The 25309-nt window shown below is 39.0% G+C and overlaps 1 protein-coding gene across 1 annotated transcript in view; it reads left to right on the top strand.

Annotated features, from left to right (window-relative positions):
- LOC117938006 (receptor activity-modifying protein 3-like) overlaps window positions 1-20846 on the top strand; it is a 36262-nt gene extending 15416 nt beyond the window's left edge. The window contains exons 2-4 of the mRNA XM_034862316.1: window positions 8109-8138; window positions 8606-8765; window positions 19057-20846. Coding sequence (XP_034718207.1) covers window positions 8109-8138; window positions 8606-8765; window positions 19057-19312 — 446 coding nt within the window. The 3' untranslated portion in view covers window positions 19313-20846. The remainder of the gene's footprint in view (window positions 1-8108; window positions 8139-8605; window positions 8766-19056) is intronic.
- The last annotated feature ends 4463 nt before the right edge of the window (window positions 20847-25309 follow it).

Genomic DNA, 25309 nt, shown 5'->3' with positions numbered 1-25309 from the left:
TCCTGAAGAAATCCAGTGGAGTCATCTAGTGGAGCGACGACCATGACAGCTGTTGGTGACAAGTGACAGGACATCACGCAGATGAAGGGATTTCACACAACAAATGAACATATAATGCTGCTGTCTCATTAGGCTTAATGAAGGCTAGGAAATCAATGTGTTAATGATTGATTGACTGAAATAGTTTGTTGACATTGTTTTTGTCAATATAAAAATATAGCATATATAATTAAATTATTTACACATAATTTTGTTATTGTACGTTTGTCATTTCCTTTCCATAATGGTTCTGGTAGTGGTTGAGTAAGTATATCTAAAACGTATGTATGACGTTAAAACACATGTTCTCCTTATGTTCTCCTAACACAGACACAGGTAGGCTACCCTAGCAATGCATGGAATACATAATTAAAAAAACTAGCCTCAGAGAAAAGGTAGCTGAAGGCTCTGGCTCCCATTCTACCTTTGGAGACTCTAGGAACTATGATCTATGTCCCTGACTATTAAGAGCTTTATAGATTAGGAGAAGGATTTGGAATTCAATTCTGGATTTTAACGGGAGCCAGGGCAGAGACGCTAATACGGGAGAAATAGAATATCTTTTCCTACTTGTCACAACATGTACTGATCAACTGGACTTAAGGGACTTATTGGAGCAACCTGCAAATAATAAGGATTTGCAGTAATCCATCCTAAAATTAACAAATGCATTGGCTCATTTTTCTGCATCTTAAGACATGATTTCATTCTTAGATTACAGTTTATATGAAATCAAGGCAAAAAAATATATATATATTTGAAAATATATAAAATAAGTACGTAGGTACAAACCTCTATTCAATGAAATTGCTGGTAGAGAAAGTTTTGAAGATAAAAAATATTAAAAAAACACACAAAGGGATGGAATCAGCTCAGCCACATCACTGCTAACACTACAGGAACCTCAAAAGAAAAAGAAAAATTTTCAAAAATACCCATTTCCTTGGATTTCTATGACAATTTTAACAATATATTGAGACTCTCAAACTATAAACACTAGTAATAATAATAATCAAATCAAAGTAGTCCAACTGTATTCATGGTAAACTCTTTAGAGTTAGAAATTTCTATTATTGATGTGTATTCATCTGAATTCTATTTTTAATCGACAATGTTAATAATAATAATGTGGACAAAATCCCAAATTTCTACTGAACTCAGCCCAAGGAGTTAATCAGAACAGTTAGTCTGTGGATCAGAACCTGCTGACGGTTCCACGCACTCGCTACTGTACTAGGTGACCGATCTTTTCAGGCTGTTGCCCCTAGGTTGTGGAATGACCTTCCACCGTCTATGCGCTCTTCTGATTCTGTTGATGCCTTCAAATGCAGACTAAAGACACATTTATTTGTTCAAGATTTCAATTAGCTACTTGTGGGTTGATATGATCATGTACTGTCTATGCTTTTATTGTGTGTATTTAATGATGTTAATGTTTTTGTTGTGAAGCACTTTGTGGCCCTATACCTGGGAAAGGTGCTATATAAATAAACTTTTACTTACTTAATTACTTACTTAAAACTAAAATGGTTCCAAATAAAAAGTACTTAGCTTTTAAATTATATGTAAATCAGTGTCACGGTACAGCATAAAGGAGGACCCAAACGCAGAGTAGGCAGGCAAGGCAGGAATGATTTATTGACAAAGTCCAAAAACACAAGGAACAAAGGGTGGAGTCCAAAAAACACTCCACAGCCAAACGCAGGCACTGTAGAAGGTGAGCAGGACACAGGGAAAACGCGTGGGGAAAAACTCACAGGGAATGACAGGACTGCAGGCAGGATGACGAGGAACACAGGTAGGCAGGCGGGCAGATGAATAAGAAGGCACAACTAGGAAAACAAAACAGGTAAGCACACGGGGAGACGGCAAGGTTGACAGCTCACACGACGACGGCAAACAGGCAAACAAAACTGGAATGATCCAACAAGAGACAAAGGAAACACTGGGGTTAAATACAGGAGGTAATGAGGTAACGGGGAACAGGTGAGACATCAGGTGGATCACATTAGGGCGGGGCTGGACAATCAGAGAAACAAAGTGAAGCTAGACAAGACTAGACACGACAAGACAGGAAGCTGACTATCAAAATAACAGGAAGTAGAACAAACAGACACTTACCGGGAATCACAAGACAGAACCACACAGGACCGGGGAGAAAACGAAGAAACAAACACAGGGAAGGCCAAACGGGGAAAATAACCCCAACAAAACCCCAAACCACAACAAATCAGATGTTAAACATTTGTTTCCAAGCTTAAAATTAAGTTTCTAAATCAATTATTATCACTCCCTTCCCTCTCTTTTTTTCCCTTGTCTCATCCAAGTGCTTGGAGAAACCTCAGCCGATTTTCAGTGACTTAATTTGGTAGAAGCAGAAGACAGGTCCTACAGCAGGAAGAGAATGAGACAAAAGGACATCGGATTTGTTTCCCTTTTAATTTCTCGGATTAGATATTTTTAACACAGGACACAGTAGTGCTGTAGGCATGGATACGGATTTGGATAAGATCTTCTTCATATCCTTTGGAATGCATTATGCGATCTTCCCTGTGTTTAAACACACAAATTCAGTTTGCAGAAAAAGTGCAGCAAAATGCAAAAAGAAAATTTTCTCTCTAGACAAATTGCACCATTATTACGAACCGTCTTCAGCAGTCCTGTTGCGATGACGATGACGGGGCGGACCTGATATTGTGACATGAGGTGGAGGCTGTCAAACTCCGTGCCTGTGTTTTCACTTTTGACAGTGCTGGCAAATTATCTACTTTCCTTCATCTTCTCTTTCCTCTCATCTATATTTATCTTGACAACCTGAGGGCATGCAGTGTGACAGTGTGCCAACTGGGCCCATACATGACTGGCACGCTGTCAGCCACCGTGCATCATCTTCAAACACCTTGATTTAGTTTTTCTCCTAATTCAAATTGCCATGGGTGGCCTGCATAATTCACATATGTAATGCTGTTACCATGTAGTGCTCAGGCTGCGTTACAGTTGACGTGACAGTTCTTGCAAAATATTGCTTGGTTTAAAGCTTCTCCTTATCGAGAAGTCTTTAAAGGTGCCCTGCCACACGTATGTCATTACTTAGTGGTAATGTCTGAAGTTCTACTATGGAATCTAACATTTCCTGTGGAAAAAATGCCTTGGTTGCCCTGTTTAAAGCCATTCTAGCGGGGTATAGAAAGCCTGCAGGAAGACTCAGCTCGATTTGTGCCAGTTCTTATTACTATTCAAGCGGCTTAACTCGGATTGGGTTAACATCTAGCCAATGACAGCCTGGCTATCAGCATCCTTTACCCAGCCCAACAGAGCAAAATCCTTTACATACGTATATATAATAGTAATGAGCTCAGGTAACATGACGTCAGACTGACCAGCTTTTGTAATTGGCTTGATTTCTCCGCTTATTTCTTTTCAGTGGCAAGACCTGACAGAAGACAATAACAATTTTCACTTTTCATTTCACATATGGAACTTAACGTATTCCAAAAAGCAAGTAAAAACGGTTTTATGTGGCAGGGCAACTTTAATGATTCTTCCTGCTCAAGTGAAAGTTGTTTTTTTGTGGATTGTATATGGAAGCTTGAGGGAAGCCAATAACTGCAGCCTGTTAGCATCTTGCTAATTTAACACCCCCACATGCAGAGAATCTAATGAATATCCTGCAGTAAGCCCATGGGCAATTTCTTCCTTCATACCGTACATTAGCAAACAAAATAAGACTTAATTATGCCAGTTTAATTACGTCTGTCTTTTTTAAACGTGGTTGTTGCTCTATAAAATACATGTACTTTCAAATTAAAGCATCCCTTTGACAAATCATGGGCCACCCATAATTGTATTCAAAGACAGAACAGCGGATGTTGTTGTTAAATTAAATTAATTAAAGTAGTTAAAATGTTAATTTGCCTATGATCTGAAACTTTGATGCAGTTCCTATTCGGAATCATATGGGCTTGATCCATAGGCAGCGGCGTCGGCAGGGGCCAGTAAAGGCTTCATTAGCATAACTGGGAGGTTGAACCTCAGTCAAGAGAAACCTGATAAATGGAAGTGGCTGGGTGAATGAACAATTACGAAAACCATCCATTCACCCTTTTCAGTTGTCTATAGAACCCTAAGATTAAATTGCCCCTTCGCAATGAGTGTGAATGGATGAATGAACTAATGTTAAATTGATTACTTTTTAAATGTTTCATTTACATTTTTTTACAAGAAGTGAAAACTCTATATGAAGAACAAAAACGTCACACATCTGTCTCTCACAGCTCAGCTCATGCATTCAAAGACTTTTTTTCATTTTCACATTGAGTTACTTCAAATGGACGAGTGGGTTCAGTAAATGGAAAAGACATTACTACAATCTACAATTCACAGCCTAGTGTTTGTGATAGTAGAGCCAGCAACAGCTAAACTGCACCTCTGCTATTCATCCTCTCTGCATAGCTAAGTGCCAATTGAATCATGTTATTTGTGTGGATATTCCGTGTTTTTGAGCCCTGTTCTTTTTGACCAAATAAACAGATACTATACAGATATGCATGCTGCTGTATGTAAATTTTAAAGCTGCACTAGCTAATTGTTTGGGTTGTAAGGCACAAAGTCTCACATTTTCAGACCTATCTCCACAGCGCTATATATATATATAATATTAAATGAATTTAAACTGATCACACAATACAGTAACATGAGCTTTTTATATTAGCTGGACACATTGTTAAAACTTAAACTTTTCTCTTATCAGTGTATCTTTGTGTGTACTTTGTCCATGGCAATCCTCTTAAATCAGTCCCAGTTACAGTAGATAGTAAATATGGGAAACATATTCTTTGTAAATCTTCACAATCATTCCTATACACTAAACATATCACACCCACAGTAGAAGTCACAGCAACATCACGTGAATCAGCAGTCAAAACTGTGAAGGTTTGACAAAACACTTTAAGCCTGTTGTTTAAGAAAAAAAGAGCACTTATAGATTTCAATAGAGATCCTAATTGGGAATGTTTTCCACCCTGTGTAGTATACATATCTGGATTATATATTATTTTTTAAATATAACTTTGTTGAAAATTTGAATGTTATGCATAACAAAACACTGGCAACTCTGTTCTTCTATTGCTTATTTCTTAAATAAACCAGGAGCATATTAGGAAGTGTTGCACCCATATGTAATAAGCTGTAAAATATCTACACTTAATCTGTTTCATAATGTTGTAGAAGATCTTGTGCTATTGTAAATGGTTTTTTTATCAAAGAGTGCATGTGGGATGTTTGGCTTTGCTGATTCGTGCCGCACAGGAGCTCATGGACTTAAGATGTATTTATATGTGGGATGTCATATACGAGATGTTGTTTTTGGACTGGCCTGCATCGGGCTTATTGTCGGGGGAAATGAAATGCAACAAGAGCCATGTGGGAATCAAAGGGCTGAAAGTCAGAGATGGAGAATTTTTAAAGAGTGCTCTGTAACTTGCCATTCTGTTTGATTTACGTATTGTATTGATTAGTATACACAAAGGGCATATTTTCTTGGGATGTGAAGAAACGATTTTCTGTCTGTGTCTGCCTTGAAGATAAGACAGGAAGTGGATAAAATGTTTTGAGATAGGATTAAAAAAAAAAGTACTTTGCATATGGATTAGACTTTGTGACCTCTGATGGTTTTGGGATTCTTGGGCAGCTCGATCCCTTTCTAAAATGGCGGAGGGGCACTTGTGTCACCACTTTTGTTCTGAAAAGGCTCATATGAGAAGTCCCTGTCTTTTAAAAATTAAACTTTGAAGCTTTTTCTTTTTTTCATTGAAATCTAACACTGACAGGAATTCTGTGTCTTAGACGTTCTTCCTCACTCTTGTCCTTTTTTCCAAATCTTTGAGTGCAGTTCAGTTTCTCAAAAGTTTTTTCAATTTTGTTTGGAAAACGTAATTAACGGTATAAATAGATGAGGCGGGTTGAAGGAAAGTGGAGACACCAAAACGTAAAATAAAGCGCTAAACAATGGACATCACAGACAGACTTTGACGGAAGAAACACCAATTTTTATTCAGGTCATTTGCAAGGCTCAGGCTCATCTTTTCATATGGTTGGTTTGGTTGGTATGGTTTTGCCATAAAACAAATCGTGTATTTCATCTGTGCGCTTAAAACGTTTTTCCAGAAAACAAGTTGTTCCAGTTGAAGGACCCGAATCACAGAAAAATTTGATTAGGATTTCTAACATCTACAATTTTCACATGAACCACACATTTATACAACATTTTGTGCTATAATATTAAAGAAATAGTTTGACGTTTTAGGTAATCCATGTACTAACTTTTGGCGGAGAGTTAGATGAGAAGATTGATATCATCAAACTCTAAACATGTCATACTATTTCTTTCAAGAGTGTGCAAACTGAACCATCGACGTGGAAAAAGTGCCAGAATCTACTGAAATACTTTATCTATCTATCTATTTAATACAAACAAGGTAAAATAATTTTATCCCATCACAAACACACCACATCAAAACATCCCCATTTACTCAAACAGGAAAGTTTCTATATTTAGCACGCTAACTTGGTAACAGTCTTTGTCCTACGGGGTGGGGTGTCTTCCAAACTGATTCTCCGCTTTGTAAGCATGGCACTTCAAAGGGAGATATACCTTCCTGTGCAGCGGCACATTTAAGCTCAGCTGTGTTAAAAATGAGCTGCCCTGTGTAGGACCTTGGATCAGAGACCAGGGTGGGGAGAAAAAGGGATTACGGCTGTATGATAGATGCACTTTTGTTTTGGAGAGTATGAGGATTCATTGTCGTTCCATCTTTATAAATTTTTTTGCCTCTGCTGGGTAAGCAGCAAATGAAAACACAGTGTGCGTCCCAAATAATGGATTTGTATTCATTTTGTCTCATCTCATTCATTTATGACAATGGTCACACAAATGGAATGTATACACATCAGTGAGATGATCTGGGTTCTGATGTGTCACAAATAATCTGCTCCAAACAATCAGAACATAATACCGCTGTGTGTGAACATGCTCTATTTGGTTGTTGGCTGTCTGTAGTCCACACACACTATTACTTGTCAACAGCTCTACCTAAAGGGGGGACGTTATGTGGGATGAGGAAACATTGGGCCGAAGGAACATAGCCTTCTTGTGCTGTAATAAATTTGACTGTGAACATTTATAACACACAATTTGGGGGGAAAAAAGACAATAGAATAAGCAGCTATGCTAGCTGTAGCCATATTGACACAGCTGTGATTTGAGCTAAATGCAGCAGGTCAGCATGCTAGCAGGCTTACATTAACAGTGTTGATGTTTAGCAGCCATACTGTTTACCATGTCCACCATCTTAGTGAGCATGCAAACATTAATCCACACTTAATTCAAAGTAGAGGTGAGGCTGATGGGAATCGTTCTATTTTGTATAGCTTTTAGAGCCCCCCATGGCATCCTGGCACATTCTACAAGGGCACTGTTGGCTTCTGCGGCCATATTCAGGGGCATGGGGGTAGCCGACATCTGCGCGGCCCATTCATCTGGTTCTATCTGTGTGATATGTCTGAATCCTCCATGACGCACTGGTCCTGTCCACACTCAATGACCAATAAACGCACTGTTGCATGTGTTCTCTGCTCACCATCCCCCCCCCCCCCGGCACTGTGCAAATCATGTCACATGCACGCCTATATCATGTCAAGCCGTTGCATGTATTTTGCCTGCAATCTTTCCCCCTTCCCTCTGCTCACGGGGGGAATGAAAGAAAACTGGGCACATCATAAAAAAGTGTCAATCATGCACATTTTTCCACTAATCATGCACTACTGCTTTTATGACTGAGCCTCGAAATCCACCTAGGCCAAGTCATTACTAAGGCAGTCGATAATCTCTTTGAACTGTAAAATGAGACGGCCAAAGGTCACAGAGAGCAGCAGACATGTAAATAATGTAACATAATATGTAAATTAATGTTTAAATGTTTTATTATTGTTAAAATGTATTTAACATGTGGGAACCTAGTTGTTTAGCCATCCGATCACACTAAATAACTTCTTATTTTGTTTCTTTACAGTCAATGCTTGGATGATGAGAGGGTTGTCAGGTAAGCATTTCCATCCATCCATCCATTCATCCATCATCCATCCATCCATCCATCATCCATCCATCCATCATCCCTCCATCAATCATATGAAATAAGATGGAACTATGTCAGGTTCTGGAGGAAACTGAGGACACAACAAAGAAAAATAAGATTGTGGGAGTGACACATGTTGAAATTGACATTTCCACTAATCCAAGAACTAGTGGGTGAAAATTAAATTTATGATTGACAGTATGGAAAAGTTCCAGCTTTAGGACATAACTTAATGAAAAAAACAAAAAATGTAAAAAAAATGCATGCAATACACAGCTCATAAATGATACAAGAAGGAGTCAAGTGACAACAGACGTCCGTCTTTGTCCTGTTTTATTTCAGTTACTTCACTGGCATGCCTGTTTAATCAGTCAGAAGCAACACAAAGCAGGGTATGTGACACTAAAATGGTTTTCTTCTTTCTGTCCTTTCAGCCACTGACAGTTTCAACATAGAGCCAACTCCCCCCCGGCCGAGGAAAGCCTGCAATGAGTCTCGTCTGCAGTGGGAGGTGGAGGTCTGTGGAGAGGAATTCAAGCGGGACATGGGTCACATAGATCCCCACTACTGGTGTAACCTCACACACTTCATCAGGTGCGACTAAATATATATGTTTTTTTTTTTTAAACAACATGTACAAAACAATACATTTTACCTCGGTACCTAAATCAAACAAATCATGGAGCATCATTTCTAATTTAAAGGTTCCATGGCATGATAATTTCACTTCATGAGGTTTTTCAACGTTAATATGCATTCCCCCAGCCTGCCTAGGGTCCCACAGTGGCTAGAAATGGTATAAACCGAGCCTTGGGTATCTTGCTCTGGTTTTGAGAAAATGAAAGCTTAGATGGGCCAATCGGGAATCTTGCCCCTTATGACCTCATAAGGTGCAAGGTTACCTCCCCTTTCTCTACTTTGCCCGCCCAGAGAATTTGGCCCACCCATGAGAGAGTGACATCATGGCTTTCAAATAAGCAAAGTGGCAGTTGGTCAAGGCCACATTCTACAGCCTCCATCCTCCTCAAAAGCTACAAATGGCAGATATGAAATGGCACATATATGAAATGGCACATACTAAGGAAATCTCATAGTGGGACTGGTTCTAGTTGCTGTAATTCTGCACTAAGGCTGAATTTTGGAAAAGAGACTTCAGCTGTGGTATTAGGGGACACTATAGCCTACATATAAGCATCCAAAGAGCTCCATATCATGGGCCATTTAATGACACCCTAGAGAAAAAGAGAGAGCGAAGTAAGTCTTAGCTGAGTGAGCTGTGTACATGTTAATGATCCAGTTGGTAATGAATAGGCCTAGTAGAAATAGAACACTGAAAAAACAAAAGCTTAGCATTGGGCCATACAGTAGGATTTTCTTCAATATACTAATTGGAGGAGAACATAAAGTTAACAGCAAAAATCGTAAAGCTCTCTCGGCCACTTACAGACGCAGCCTAACTTCCGCGTGTCTGCTGTATAATAGCTCAGACGCAGGCTTCACTGTTTGATCATGAGGTTACAATCACACATGTGCAACACCAAAGTTATGCAGTTAACATCCTAATATCCTGAATATTGAATTTAAAAATATTTACAATTCAGTGTTTGGCTTTCATTTTACAAATGTTGCATCAGGGAAAGTCAAGCTGCTTTGGCCTTTAGCACCTCCGGTACAGACAACAACAAAATGGTTACTGTTAGCACTGAAAAGTAAATGTCTGTTTCTAAAGTGTACAACAATTTTTCAGACAAAAAAAAAAGCATGTGCATTTACGTCTTATGACTATGACTTATGACTATGAGAGGAAGTAGCAAATGGTGTCGTTTGATGTCAAATCAGTGTATCCAAATGCTTTGTATTTGTTGTCATCTCTACCGCATCTTGCATATCTCAGCATTTGTCCGCATCACATTTAGCAGAGACGTTCATTTTGACACCCACAAACACTGAATCAGCTCACGAGGCATTTTTCACTGCCTAATCTGATTTGTTTTTCCAATGATGGATTACTAGCAGTAACACACACTCCTACTTCTCTTTATGTTATTATGAAAATTTTAACTCAACAGCATGAGAATCCCTGTACCTGTTTGCTTATTTCTTAAATTAGGTTCTGGTGTTCAGAAGGAATAATTGACCTGCAACAGAGAAAAGCATTAGGAGAGAGCCCATTAATTCTCCCTGTTTGCCCAAAATGAAGTGGTGATGTTGAGAACAGTAGTGTGGTAGTAGTGTAGGAGTATGACAAAGATTCCTTACCGTACATTAGTTGCCCAGTCCGGCCTACTACAGAGCAAATGTGTCATTTTGTATAACAACCAGTGGAAAACTGTGAAAGATAAAAGACATCTGGACGCTGCAAAGTCACCCATATCTTTAAGCTCTTATCTTTATTATTTCTCATCTCTTAAGTTCTGTTGTCTTCTTGTCTGAGTGACCTATATTTTTAGTTATAGTTAAGGGGTTGTCAGTCTTACACTGTGGCACTTGATGAGATTGAAGACTGTAATCTGAGCCACATGCAGCTGGATGGGTGTCTGTGGGTGGGAGAACAGCTGGAGGTTTGCTTCTCAAAACCAGAGCTGTTTTTTAAGAAGCATCTGGGGCTTGACCACCCATTTGAATCTATCTTTATCCAGCTTTTCACTCATTCCTTTCACTCACCTTTGACCTCTCTCATTGAACTTGTTTTCCTTTTAACTGCAGAGCCAGAAAGGGGAGGGAGAGATCCATGAGAATTGAGCACCCATACACATGAGAGCTTAAAATCGAAAATAATCATCTGAGTCATAGATTTTCAGGGAAAATTCAAACAATTCTAGGAAGAAGAACCATCTGCATCATCCATCAGTTATGCTTTCTCATGTTTTGCTTTTCACCCATTATTTCTTAACTGTGTGACGGTTAAGAAATTACGGTGTACTGGTGTCAATCAAACATGAAGCACCTGAAGCTAGATGGTCAGGGTAAACATCTGTGTGGTCAGTTAGCAACTGAAACTTGCATTAACGCAAGGATTGTCTGCTATCTATGGGTCTGGCTATCAGCGGTGGGACCAAGTCTTTGTTTTGTAGGTTAAATTTAACACAGGTAAACCCCAGCACTAAGCAACAGCTAACAGCTAGCGTCTTGTCTCATTTGTGGTCTTATTAATGGTAAATTCATCAAATTCAGTGCCCCCATATTATTATCCAACCTACTGTAGTTGTAAAATGTCAACTTCCATATTTTATTTGAAGATTTCTTCAATTAGGTGAGGCTGTCAAACAGGCAATGAGGCCAGTAGGGAACTGTTATTTTGAAGGCATCACACAGAGAGCTCGCAGTCAAAATCTATGAAACGAAACTTTCTGCTGTTTGCTCGTTTCTTCTGCTGGCGATTTTTTTTGTCAAGTCATGAAGAATTCGACACGTGTTTGTTTTGCTTCTTGCTAAAAATACAAGTCTTTTTTTTGTTTCTGACACTTTGAATTGAATCAACCCAACAAACAACAAACCACAGGCCCGAATGTCTTCTCTGCTGAAGCTGGTCCAACCATGAAGCGATTTCGAAGAGCCAAAACGCTTTGATTCCATATCAGATCTGTTAGAGTTGTCTGACATGTCAAATGTGTTTAAAATATGTAAGACCAAAAGATTCATAGCCAAAATGTAGCAAGAAACAAAGCTCAGTGTGGCTTTTTCAAGAACTCTGCCTGCAAGAGAACACATTTTTATGACAGGAATGATTGATTTGGGTGTGTTTGTGAATGATTCTTCATTTACTGTACTGAGGAGGATACAGTGACTTTCTCAGCGAAGGTACAAGAGGAACCAGAGAGTGGTGAGAAGGCTAGGGCTTGGAGGAGCAAGGGGCCTCATGTTTAAACAAGCAGCAACCCCTGCAAAGCTTCCTCTCTTTGACAATTGCCTCTCTGCCGTAGGGCGCAGATAGCTGCTGGGCGAACACTTAGCCAGCGTGACTGTTATTGTTTGAAATGAGCCGGTACAAGCTTGTCGGACCACACAATACAGGGTATAAACAGACCACAAAGAGGCTTGTGTGACTGTATGCATGTATTCGTGCATTTCAATAGTTTCCCTTTAATAACATTAATTTTCTGCCCTGAGCGGTTTACAGCTCTGGGAGTAGCCAGCCTTGATGTTGAGCACACAGGAAGAGGGTAGGAGGGGTGCCTCTCTCTCTGGACCTTTTAATAATGTATTTTCACTATTAGGAATTATGATTATTCCCTGTGTGGAACAGAAGTTGTCACAGCTTTTTCCAACTGCCTTTTTTCACAATACATTGGCCATTGAGATTAGCCAGGCTCAGTGAGGTTCACAAGACTGGCAGGAGAATGCATTAGTCAGCCATGGAGGACGGTTGATGGTTAAAATGAAACGTCCTCCAAACCATACAACAATATTGGTCGTTTATTGCTATCCTATAATACAACCCATAGGAACATGGGTCTCCTGGGTGATAATCCTGTGTTAGTTTGACCCATCCAATCACCCCACATTCCTCCATAAGCCCACTTTATGGTCCTGCGTTAAATCACCGGCATAGTTACTTATGTACATAGAGATACGTACTTACGTATGGTGGTTCTCAATCTGGGGGTCAGAACCCCCAAGGGGGTCACAAGGTAATTTCTGGGGGTCGCCAGATGATTGGGGAGAAAAAAGGAATAACATATTGTAGACTGGGGATTGTTTTTTCCATTACTGTGTGAGTTACTGTAGGTACATTTCATGTTATATTCAGAGCTTCATTTTTAAATCAGGAGGTCCTGAGCACAGAAAGGAGTCCGAAGGCATGTCAGGGAAAGAAAAAAAGCACACATGTCAAACATCCACAGATCCTGGGGCACTTGGACAAGGTAAGGCGCTAGCTTCTAAAATGAAACTATAATTAAAGCAAAAGATTATTTGTATTAATGAGAGCCTTTATAAAAAAAACTCCCTCAAAATTAGCAGGGGGAGGCTTGTAGAAACAGCAGTTTACACCGGTTTGCAGCTCTCTTTCTCCAGTTGTCAAAGAGGGTAAGGGGGTCGTGAACACACGCCTTAGAATTCTGGGGGTTGTGATTTGAAAAGGCTGAGAGCCACTGCTCTATGCCATAGCCTGACGTGCACCTCTCAAAAAATGTAACTAATCTTTGCAACGCAGACCACAACAACTGTGATTGGTCCTTTTGGTTGTGTCTTGGTGTAGTCGCATTCCCCGTTTTTTATTTCCAGTTTCTCCTCCATAAACAACATGAAATCAAGGAGAGGGTTAACTTTTCCTTCTCCTTTCCCACAGGGAAGACATTTTGTTTCTCTATCTACGCCTCCAGAGTGAGTTTGGTACTTGCTTGGGGAGCTAATTCCTGTCACTTTCTCACTCGCTTTACCGCACACTATCATCATACATATTGGTTGTAATTGGTGCTTGAACAGATTACTTCTGGGGTTGTTTTTTCGGGGGGGGGGGGGGGGGGGGAAGAGTATAGCTTTGACCAATAAAGACCCCATCAAATTTGGGGTGGACCGTTGCACTTTAGTTCACATTGCAAGATAGGGTGTTTGTGATGCATTCATGTGGGGTCAAAATAATTAGAAAAACTGTTCCCGACTGGAAAAGTTTGCATTGCACTGACATTGTAAGATAGAGCTTTCCCTGGCAGAGGTATGTGCTCTTTGAGTGATCTTCTACAATGATGAAGGTACACAAAATGCAAGTCCAATTTAAGTGTTTAAACGTGTGTTTAGACAGAAAGCAAAGCACATTTTTGCTTCATTCGCACAAATTCCACCACATGACAGTTTGTTTTTATTCATTTAATCTGGTTTACATGTCAACAGAACCATCAGACTCAGAGATTAAACAATCTGATGAAAAACACTAGAATTGTCAAGGAATAGAAGGAGCATTGGATTGTTATGCACGTGTCTTAATGTGTGACTGCTGTATGAATGGGTGAGATGGATGCATATATAAAGTGAATGGCAGCAACATTCGACTATGACACTATACAGAGAACACCATTAACAAATAATGCAATGTGTGGTTTGTCAGCCTTTAAACAGATGTGGTGGATTATCTGGCCTTCCAGAGCTACAAACCTCCAAGCAGTTTTATTAATGTGGACTTCAATGGGAGCTTTAATGTCTCAGGGGGTGTATGAAATGACATTCTGAGGAAAACATTGCTTTTTGGCATTTAAATGCTTATATTAGACACTAAACATTGGCACAAAAGATAAGCTCTCAGCTAAGCAGTCATATCAGCATCTGTGTGTACCCATAACTCCCTTTGTGTTTATTTGTTTTGCATGCACAATTATGTATATTTGCCAAAGTATCACGTGCATCTGCTGGATATGTGTTTGTAGTACTGTTTACAGTTTTATACGACAAGTACTCCGAACCAGACAACGATATACAGAAGGTTGTTTATTCCTACCCTCAATACGACACACAGGAACGCTTTCCGTTCAACCATCATACAACGACAGAATGTAACGGGAGCGGTTTTAAACATGTACCAAAATTACTAAGGCTAGTTAAGTTTAGAAAAAGATCCTGGTTTGGGTTAAAATCATTTGTCACCTCACTTAACTTCAAATGTTAAGCACGTGATGTAGAACGCAACATAGTTCCATTTGTTCTGTAAATAACAAAAAAAACATTTACTCTGTTTTTCAAACAGGACACAAACCCTGATCTCAGGGGATGAAGTCCTCTTTATGCGGAATTTGGCGCTCTTATACTTCGTCAACTTACTTCTCGGTTTTCTCTAGTTATAATTATGGGATGCCACTAGAGGGAGCCGCCACTATAAACGATTTGACAGCCTATGTGAGCGTTTTTCAGGGAGGACAGTCTCGTTATATAAAGTATTGAATACCAAGTTCTTCCTTTAGTCTACAAATCGACAGCGAACCCTTTTAAGCTATTTCTTTGCCCTCGTAGCTGATTATTGTGTGTGGACGACAGCTTAAAAACATGTTAGCTGCTGTGTTTTACAGCTGGGGAGTAACTTCAAAAGTCTGTTCTTCCCTACAGTCGTGCATGCTGCATAGTGATCACTTCTGGCGGAAAGCTCTGATAGTTCCTATTTTTATTTCTCTCTCCATCCTTTTGTTTTCTTCATTCCCAAAACTCTCCCTTGGCTGCCATTTTCTCTCAGGAGTAGCATAAATCACATGTTCAGAAAAGATCTGATGTGTTCGTGTACATTGAGAAATCCCTATTCAACTTTACAATTTTGTGATAGAACATATCAATTATTCAGAGGCAGCCTAGATTAATATTAAGATGACTCTGTCCTTTTTTCCTGCATTTTTACTGCAACATTAATCTAGTGCTAAACCTTTTCTCTTCAGTTTCCAGACCAATAATAATAATAATTTCGTTTTGCTGACTTCAGATTTGTCAGGATGCTTTTCTCAGCAAAACACTATTCTTATCATTGGCATCCGGGGGCCTTTTGTCCCCATATGCCCCATACAGCAAACACATAATATGTGAATATTCTGTTTTTTATTTATTAGATTTGCAGCACCTAAGCAAAGGTCTTATAAAACAACAGCTACAGCCATCCCTTTGAGCCCAACTTCTATGATCTGTACAGAGGGTGGCAGCTTGAAAGTTATATAGAATTTTACATTAGTAGTCAATGCTAAAAAATATAATTACAGTAATACAGTAAATAATAATACAGTATGTTGTTATAAAGTTATTGATTTCTAATCTTATGGTTGGCACTGCACATTGTCTCACTGCCCAAACCCCATCAGTCTCCAGCCGGGTCTCGGTCATGGTGGAACAATAAATGTAGATAAATATGAACATTAAATTACCATTCTAACCCAGATAACAAAAATGCACATACAAAACAATAACAGAACATTATTAAAGGTCCCATGGCATGACATAATAAGCAGTGACCACTTAACTTTAATTACAGCTAAATCTGGGTTTACAGTGATGTAGTTATTGCGTTTTTAAGTTTTGTGGAGCAGATATGTAAAATTACGATGTTAAAATGATTGTACCATCTGTGGCTTCTTAAGTTATCACAGTTTAGAGCATTATGTCCAAATGATGTAAATAAGACTATTCATCTGCAGATTTGGAGCCAAACATGGAGACAATATAACTGTTGCTCAATTCACTGTTCTGCGGGTGAGAACACCAATGGCTCCTGGATGTCAAGAGAAACAAATCTGGACCTGGGGGATGTAGAATTCAGGATGGAGAAAGAAGGATTAGGGCTGGCTAAATAAATGACTGAAGCTGAGTTTTAAGCCTGGAAAGCGTCTTGAAGGCTCTGAACGGTCCTGACGGCCCTGAACGGTCCTGACGGCCTAATGAAATAGAGGAGAGTAGTAGGTCAAATGAAGTAAAAGGCAGTAAATCCCCAGTCACAATGATGGATTACGTACCCAACCTCCAATGCTTTAATTAATACTAGCTAAACCCGCAATAGGGTTTTAAATGATTGTGGGATTGTTCAGAAAACCCGAGGTATATTAAGTGAAATCATTTGAGTCTTAATAGATGGCTAACTGTCCACCTCCGCTGCAATATGCATTTTAGTAATTTTATCCCTTGAACTATCTTTTTTAAGTACCTTAAAAGTAAAAAGTGTTGTGGGCTTTAATAGTTGCCTATTATACTGAAAGACCAAAATGGTGATATAATTACATCTTCATTCTAGATAAACGTTGATTACTTTATACATTGGGAGGATGGTCTTTTTAATTATATTTATTGATTTCTTTTTTCAAAATCAACACACCATAACACCACATACATGACTATCATAAACACACACACAAAGCTCTTATCAGGATATCAGGCTCTACATATATCTATGTGTACATGTACACACCTATACATGTACCCACATACACACACATACAACCATACTTAAGAGAAAGGGAAAAAATAAACCCTGCTTTTTACTTGAAACAATCCAGTAGCATGATTCAGTTACTCGGTAGACTTCTGGGTAGATGATTCTCAAGGTATTCAATAAATGATCCCCATAGTTTGTAGAAGCTCTTAATTTTCTCCTTGTTGGTGTATGTTAGTTTTTCCACAGCTAAGCAGTTGGAGAGGTTCCACTGAAGGTGTCTCAGTGCTCTTCCAGTAGGTAGCAATACAGTGTTTAGCCTGTGTTCATTGTTTTATGTGAGCACTTGACAGTCTTGTCTCAAGTGGAAAAATGAAAGTGGATGAAAATCAAAGGTCATGTAGTGTCACAGTAGTATGTCATCCAGAGTCTGTACAACCTTTTCCCAGAATTTCCTAATTTTTGGGCAGTTCCACAAACAATGAAATAGTGTTCCCTTTTCTAGGCCCCATTTAACACATAGGTCTGAGTTATTCTTATTAAACCGATGCAGAAGGAAATGAGTTATGTAAGTGGGCATTATCCATTTAAATTGTACCAGTTTAAAATCTGGTGATGATAGTCTGTGCCTCAGCTGTTTGCCTAACTGTCTTCCAGTCTACTTCAGAGATTTTCCTGCTCAGGTCGCACGACCACTCCAGCCTTTTACTATTTTCGGATTCTTCAGCATAACCCACAAGCTTTTTCAAGGATGGACAGAAGGGGGTCTATGGGAGGACTAATTGTGTTTTTTAAAAATAAAAATTCCTGATTGAAGTATTTGAAAAAGAGATCCCTAGGGATATTGCAGTTTCTTTGCCAACCCTCAAAGCTATACATTACATCGCTGTTGTACATATCGATAGTTTTACTACCCTCGATCTGCCCAAGACCTAAAACCAAAACCAGAGTTATTTCTGCCTGGACTGAATCTGCAGTTGCTCCATATTGGGGTACATCCTGATACAGTATATCAGACTATGAATTTGAATATGTTTGTATTTTGTACCAGACTTTTATGGTACTCTTAACAATTAACAGTTATGTGTGTCTTTTATCAGGTTTTTTAGTGTGTTAGAGTACAAATACAAATTGAAAGGTATTGAAGATGCAGTGGCAATTTCTTGTTAGACCTAGTGGGTTGTAAAATCAAAAAACAGTACATGGCAGCTCTAATCTGGGCCGTCCAATAATACCAGAGAAAGTTTGGAACATGGAGTCCACCTCTATCATAAAGCACATATAGTAAAGAATGTTTAAGTCTAGTATGAGAATTATTCCAATAAATGTAGTTTTTAGTTCTTTCAATCTAGAAAATGAAGTAGGCAGAGGGTTTAAGGGAATGGATTGAAAAAGATATGAGCGTTTTGGCAAAATATTCATTTTAATGATATTGACACAAACTGTTAATGATATTGGGAGGTCAGCCCATCTTTTAAGGAAGTCTGTTATAGATATTAAGACTGAATTATAGTTCTAGTTGCTATGTAGTGGCTACGGGTGACTTTTATTTCCAGATTTTTTTAAAACATTGGGAGAGTTATGAAACTCTAAACCACTATTGCATTGTTTCTGCCTGTGTCATTCAGAATCTGTATATTATCTGCATGTGTCATTCAGAATCACTTGTTTATTCAGGGGGTGGGATCTGATTGTTAGTGCCAATGGCTCTGTAAATAACAACTAATTAAAGGGGCAACAATAGACATCCTCGATGTGTTCCCCTGGTCAGACTGAAGGGCTTTCATGCTATAGAGTTAGTCAGCACTACCGCACTTGGGTCGCTATAGTAATTTCACCTATTTAATGACGTCTTCTCTGAATCCATATTTTGGGAGTACTTAATTTAGATATGACCATTCCACCCTTTCAAAAGCCTTCTTGGCATTCATGGATAGAATGGCCATGTCTGGACTTCAGAAATCACACATTGGGTCCTTTGGGAATACAGCAGCTAAAGTCAGTAGGGATTTTCTTTTAATCTTTTCCCTTTTTTCCACCTATTTTTCTCCACAGTGAGTACCACATCTTTAGCACTTGCACAGAGAGAATGTCCCACATGGTCAGCTGCTACTGGCCCAATCCGCTGGTGGAGAGCTACATTATCCGCATACACAAGCACTTTTTCTCCAACTGCACCATGGACGAGGTGGTGTGGATGGACCCGCCGGACAACACCCTAACCATCCTCATCCTTATTCCTGTTTTCCTCACACTGGCCATGATTGCCCTGGTGGTCTGGTGCAGCAAGAGGAGTGATATCCTGGCTTAGGAGGAATAAAAGACAGAAAAGGATGGAGAAAAGCGGATGAAGGATTGAGTTCAAGATCTCAACCTCTCCACTAAAACTTTACTGTACAAAGGAGTGCACATAGGTTTTGGAAGGTTGGTCAAATTACCCTGTAAGTGATGCCACAAACCACCTTAACCTTCTGTGGAATTGAGAAAAGTAGTACTTGGTAGTACAAAGTAGCATTTTCTTTCATATTTTAATATATTATGTGATTTTTTACAGTTGTGACATTGACTTACTATCACTCAACATGTTCAACTGTTCCACTTAACAGTTGCATTGCTGGGAAATACTTATTTTTCTTGCACTGTAAATATGTTGCTGGAGCCAACAGCTGGTTATCTTAGTTTAGCATAAAGACTGGAAACAGGGGGGACATTATGTGAAAAATCACAATGTGTCACTTTTACACTTTGATTTTAGTATGGATTAAACAAACAAGCTAAAACATGTCAATTGGTGAGATTTACAGGTAGGACGATTTTGTTGCCTTTGGACAAGGCCATACTTGCTGTTTCCCCTTGTTTCCAGCCTTAAGTTAAGCTAAGCTAACCAGTTGCTGACTGTATCTTCTTATTTAGGGTACATGCATGAGAGTGGTATCAATCGTCTATTTTAACTTCCAACAAGAAAGCGAATAAGCATTTTTCCCAAAATGTCTATTCCTTCGAGATACAGAGGACTGTGGTCGTTTTGACATCAATTTTTGGGTAAGTTGACCAGAGGAGAGCTTTACAGCCAATCAAAAATATTGGTGCATTTTTTAAATCGCACGGATCTGGAGCGTTGACCTCGGAGAATCTTGTCAGAGCACTGAACTGTTGCTGAAGGCCAAAGTATCCACCATGCATCAGAGGCAGTGACCAAAGCCTAAGCTGCTGGGAAAGGAGTCTCTCAGAGGACACTATTTGGTAATTATTTAACTTGAAACTGTATTTAAAGAAGCCAAATCTGGACTTAATATTGATTCTGCAAGTTTGATCATACTGTTGCGTTACTGAACGGACTCTCACTATTGGAACGAATACACTGGTGTGCAACCCAAAGACAAGGCAACACTATGATTCATTTTGGGACTTACGTTTCTTGTGTGACTACCTGAGCCTCATGGGACTGTTTTACAACAGTGTAATTTATCAGATACTGTTCTATAAATCCCTGTTAAAGCTTACAAAGAGGGGGTTCTCAATGGAAACAAAAAACTATGAACTGACATTGAGACCTTGTACTGTACAGTTATGCTCTCTGTTTGTGCTGTCTACTGTTTCTGTATTGCCTTTCCAGCGTAGAAATACACACTGATGCTTCGAAGTGAATTCCTTTGGGGAAAGGTTTGAGTTAATGTGCACACTTCATTGGTTCTTTGAACCGCAGTCCCCAGCTGCCACAAGGCAAACTAAACTAAGCACTGCTTTTTTTATTTTCTTCCAAAGCACAAGGCACCAATCTGTGTTTGTCAGCTCTCACCTCCACACTTTTGTCTATGGAACTGATTAAATCTCTCTTTAAATAAGTGGTTGCTGACCTTCATTGCATGCACAAAACAAGTACACAGAAAACAGACTTTTTGTTGACTCCATTTTTTGCGATGCAATTTGTCTAAGCTTATATCTGTGAGTGTTTCTGTGAGTCAGCTGCTGTCTGTTGACTTTTGTTTGATTCAGCCAATAAAGTACAGTATATCTCTTGATTTGATTAAAAAAATTCTTAACAATTTACACATAAACCTCTGTGAAAGTACAGTATTTGTCAAATTGCTAGAAAACTCCCAAAATGATTTATTTGGAAGCTCTCTGCATTATAAAATAACACAATATTTAGAATTAAATTACTATGACACACAACTTTGAGACATTTCTACAATATGTTTAAAGCAGCATTGCCACCTGCCTTCACTAGCCTCCTTACATTTGGTTGGATTTGACTAATTCCACCAAGATTTAAACGGAACACTGCATTTAAGAGATTTTGCCAGAAGAGGAAGTGACTTGCCTCTCATCTTATCTAGTGTCAGTTAAAGAATAAAGTACTGATGTTAAAGTTGTAATTTTAAAATCCCACTTTTCAAGCTCTCAATTTATTGACATTCTGTAACTACCTCTCTATACAGTCATGGCGGAGTCCGCCATTCACGTGCTGGATTTAACCCTGCTTTAATTAAAGACTAGACTCTCTGGGGAGTTTTTTCAGTAGCATTGTTTTTGCTACAATTGAAGGAGGAGCCCAGCACAGGGGACATGAGCTTATGCATAGTCATCTAAAACAAACACTCACATGTTCCACATTCAGTAAGTGTCATGATTCATCACAAGGGCTACAGGTGTTTCCTCTGTGAAACTATCCCGCATGGAATTTGTCATCCAGAAGCTGCCACCTGAGAGGTCCCTGCTCACATATGAAACTTGCCTTGTTATCTTAATCACTTTTTAATTCATGTCATTTATCACATGAGATGTGTGTGTCTGTGTAGGATCAGACCATCCAACAGAAAACTGGCACTTAATACCCAAAGCTGCTGAGACATCCAATCTCTGATCTATCCAATCCGCATTCTGCCATAGGAGCGTGAAATTAAGAATTTCTCAACTTTATTAAGCCATACATATTAACTATGTTCTGCAACATTATCAGAAGAAAAGTGAAATGCCTCAAAATTCCTATGACAAACACACATTTGAAACAACATTGGGGTTTCTAATATGATGATGAAGAGGGCATATTTACAAGGCCCTTTTTAAAGGCCCTGCTGGTTGACAGTTTTTTTCAGTTATTCTGAACATCAACCTACTTGAACCAAATAGAATGACAAAGGTTTGTAAAATACGCTTCATTCAAAGTTGACAGAAACAAACTAAAACTATCAAAAGTCATCTTCATTCGTCTTTCCAGGACTGTCTTTCAATCACCACTCTGGTTTGGTTGAAACAAACCCTTCATTCAACCATTTAGATGTTGAAATATGCTGGCTGTGTTTGACAAATGTTTGACAAAAGTGTTTACCGCTAAAGGGATCCTTTCCACAATGTTGCCAGACACTTGGAACAATAATCTGAGCCTGTCATTGGTATAACAATGACAGGTGTAGGTGGACCTAGCTTCTTTAGCCACTGCCAACTACAGCAATATTGCTTAACACTGGACCAATTTCATTGTTGTTCCCATTACTTGTGTGTCACACAAAAACATAGGAAAATAGGGTCCAGGTTAAAAAAACAAATTTACCATTTAAACTGTGGAAGAGTGCCTGTGAACAGTGATAATTACTGTTTAACACTTCATCTGCAGAACAGTAAAAAAAAAAAAAAGTAGTGGGAATAGGATCAAGGCCGAGAATTCATTAGATTTTGTAACGCTTAGCTGAACTTAACAATAATTAAAGCTGCAAGCAGCAATGAACAGGCCCTCACCCCTCCCAGCACATCGGGGGTACCGATGGGATGTTCGGGGGATTTACTTCAAACGGGACTCAACGGAGCACGGGGAACAGCTGTGCCGAGTTTCCCGTGATTCAGGATAACAGTTGTCGAGATACGCAACAGATCTTGTTTTGACTGCCACGTCCAGGAAGTCGGTCCTCCATAACTTTGCGCATTTTTTACGAGTCAACGCGCAACAGTTTGTGCAGATCGGATTAAAGCTCTAGGAGAAGTAAGAAAAAATAGGTCTTGCCTGCATTGCAATGTGGGTAATTCATTTAAAAAAAAAAATTTGAGGAATATTTTCTCACCTCACTGGGAAATATGGTCATTAGCTGATTGTAGTTTTTAAATAAAGTAAATTTTAATTATCCACTAAATCATCAACAGATGAAGGGCAAGTTGGTGAAGACATTTTAATAAAAGAAAACGTATTCTGGCATTTTAGATGCAAGGCATTGTCTATTTACAGAACGTCTAGAATTACAATGCAGCATATGAAGAAAGACTTCAACAAATTGAATTAAATTAACCAGTGATCAGACACTACTCAGTTATTAAGCATTACCATTTAGTCTTTGGGCCCATGGGACTACTGTTTCTCCTAAAACATAATGAAATACAGTATGTGGAAAAAACGTGGTCCCATGTTCCCAAAGACTAAACATAGTATGAGAAATCTTTACTTTTCAGCCAACGATTTGACTGATTTAAGGAATTTTCTTAAAAGCTTTTACAGTATCTACTGTGAGCACAAAAAAATATTTTGTGTAGCATTAGTAGAATTCATCTTTTGAAACTTGCATCGTGCTCTTGCTGACTCTGTTTCTGTTTATTTTATTCTAAATGCTGTCTCTTGCTTTTCTTCTGTTCTTACATGGGGTGGAAAACAAAAAATGTGCCACTTCTTTCACAATCCAGAGAAAATGTGATTTTGGAAAATAATACATTCATTTTTTTCAGTCATAACACCTCAATACATTGAAGCCGTGGGAGAGTTAATTCGGCCAAGCGTGTGTGTACGTGCATTCAGACACAGACATTCTTTTATTAAGACAATATTATCCCGACCTATACAAACAACCAGGCAGCTGAATCCATGACTTATTTGCTTGGTGTCTGTGTAAACCTTTCGAACAATACAAAAAAAATCTTATCATTGCATCATGTAAATAACCTCAGAGTAAAACAATGCAGTCATCACTGTCAGTGGGTGATGGTCAATGATGTTGACATTGCAGTCAAGTGTGGATTGTAAGGCACAAAGCCGGAAAAGACAAACTCGATGATCACAAAACAATCACAGTATCATTACGGACTCCATCTCAACAAACAAACGGCAAGATAGCAGGCAATATTTATTCCATCTGAAACAGTCCAGGAAGCGAAACAAGAGTTTTTTGTTTCATCTGAGAGGCAAAACAACAGGGTTTGGAGACACAAACAGAGGAGACAATAGTTCACTCTGCGGTGAAGGGGACACATCGCAGTGCAGTTGCCCTCAAGGATGGCCGCCTCCATGGCCAGCGTCTTGGAGGCAGGAAGGATATTAAAGTTTTTTTCCCAGAGTTGACAGAAGAATACAGGGAAGTGGGTTGACCCGCGTTTTTTTTTTTTACCAAAAGCGGTGCAGGAAGTGCGAGAGTGGCACGCTTCCACGCAGGGCTGCACTGTTGTGATGGCTGAACTGCGGGTAAGGCACAAAGCACTGGGCATTTTCAAGGTTGATATTAATTTCTGGTTGGTTATTTTAAGCTAGCATTGTATTATTGAAACTAACGAATCTCTGCTCAGTTGTTTTTTTCATATACATACACATGCTTACACCGCCGGAACGTCGAACCATGTGCTGTGCTGTACCATCAGTTAGTTTTTCTTCTACCAATCACCTCAGCAGGTGATTTCACTGATGACTTCATCCCCTCGACCTGAAATGAAATCGGTGAAATCAGCTGGTGCACTGCCGACTGTCGGCCCCCTATGGCACATGGTTCTCCGTTCCGGTTGTATAAATGTGATTCAAATGCTGCATAAGTATGAGGGGAAGTTAAAACTGAGAGTCATATATGTTTTATATATATATATATATCTATTAAACATGACATGTCAGTCCCACCCTTGACTGCACACTGACACACACCAGTGCACAGATGTGTCAAAATGTCAGGTTTCGCACCTGAATGGCTCATTTAAAACACATCAACATCTCTATTTATATTCTATCTATTTGATGCATAGTCATGTAGAGTTACAACAAACTGTATAATATTAGTGAGGATGTAGAGCAGTGACTCACAGTGACTCATGGGCAAAACAAGTCATCTAACAACAATATTTAGCCCCCAATAAAAAGCACAGGTTCTTAAATTAATTAAAACAAGCAAACATTTCATTTTTTTTAGACATACAGGCCTGTGTTTCCTGTGCCTGTACTGCATCTTCCCCCAACAATTTTACTTATTTCATGTAACAAAAACGGGACGAAAAACAAAACAAGAACAATAAAATGAACAGTAAACATAACAAACTAATTCTCACAAACAACATTAAATGAGATTAC

This window comes from Etheostoma cragini, chromosome 22 (assembly GCF_013103735.1).
Source record: "Etheostoma cragini isolate CJK2018 chromosome 22, CSU_Ecrag_1.0, whole genome shotgun sequence".
Classification (NCBI taxonomy): domain Eukaryota; kingdom Metazoa; phylum Chordata; class Actinopteri; order Perciformes; family Percidae; genus Etheostoma; species Etheostoma cragini.
Note: the sequence above shows the minus strand (reverse complement) of the source record. Positions and strands in the feature narration are given on the sequence as shown.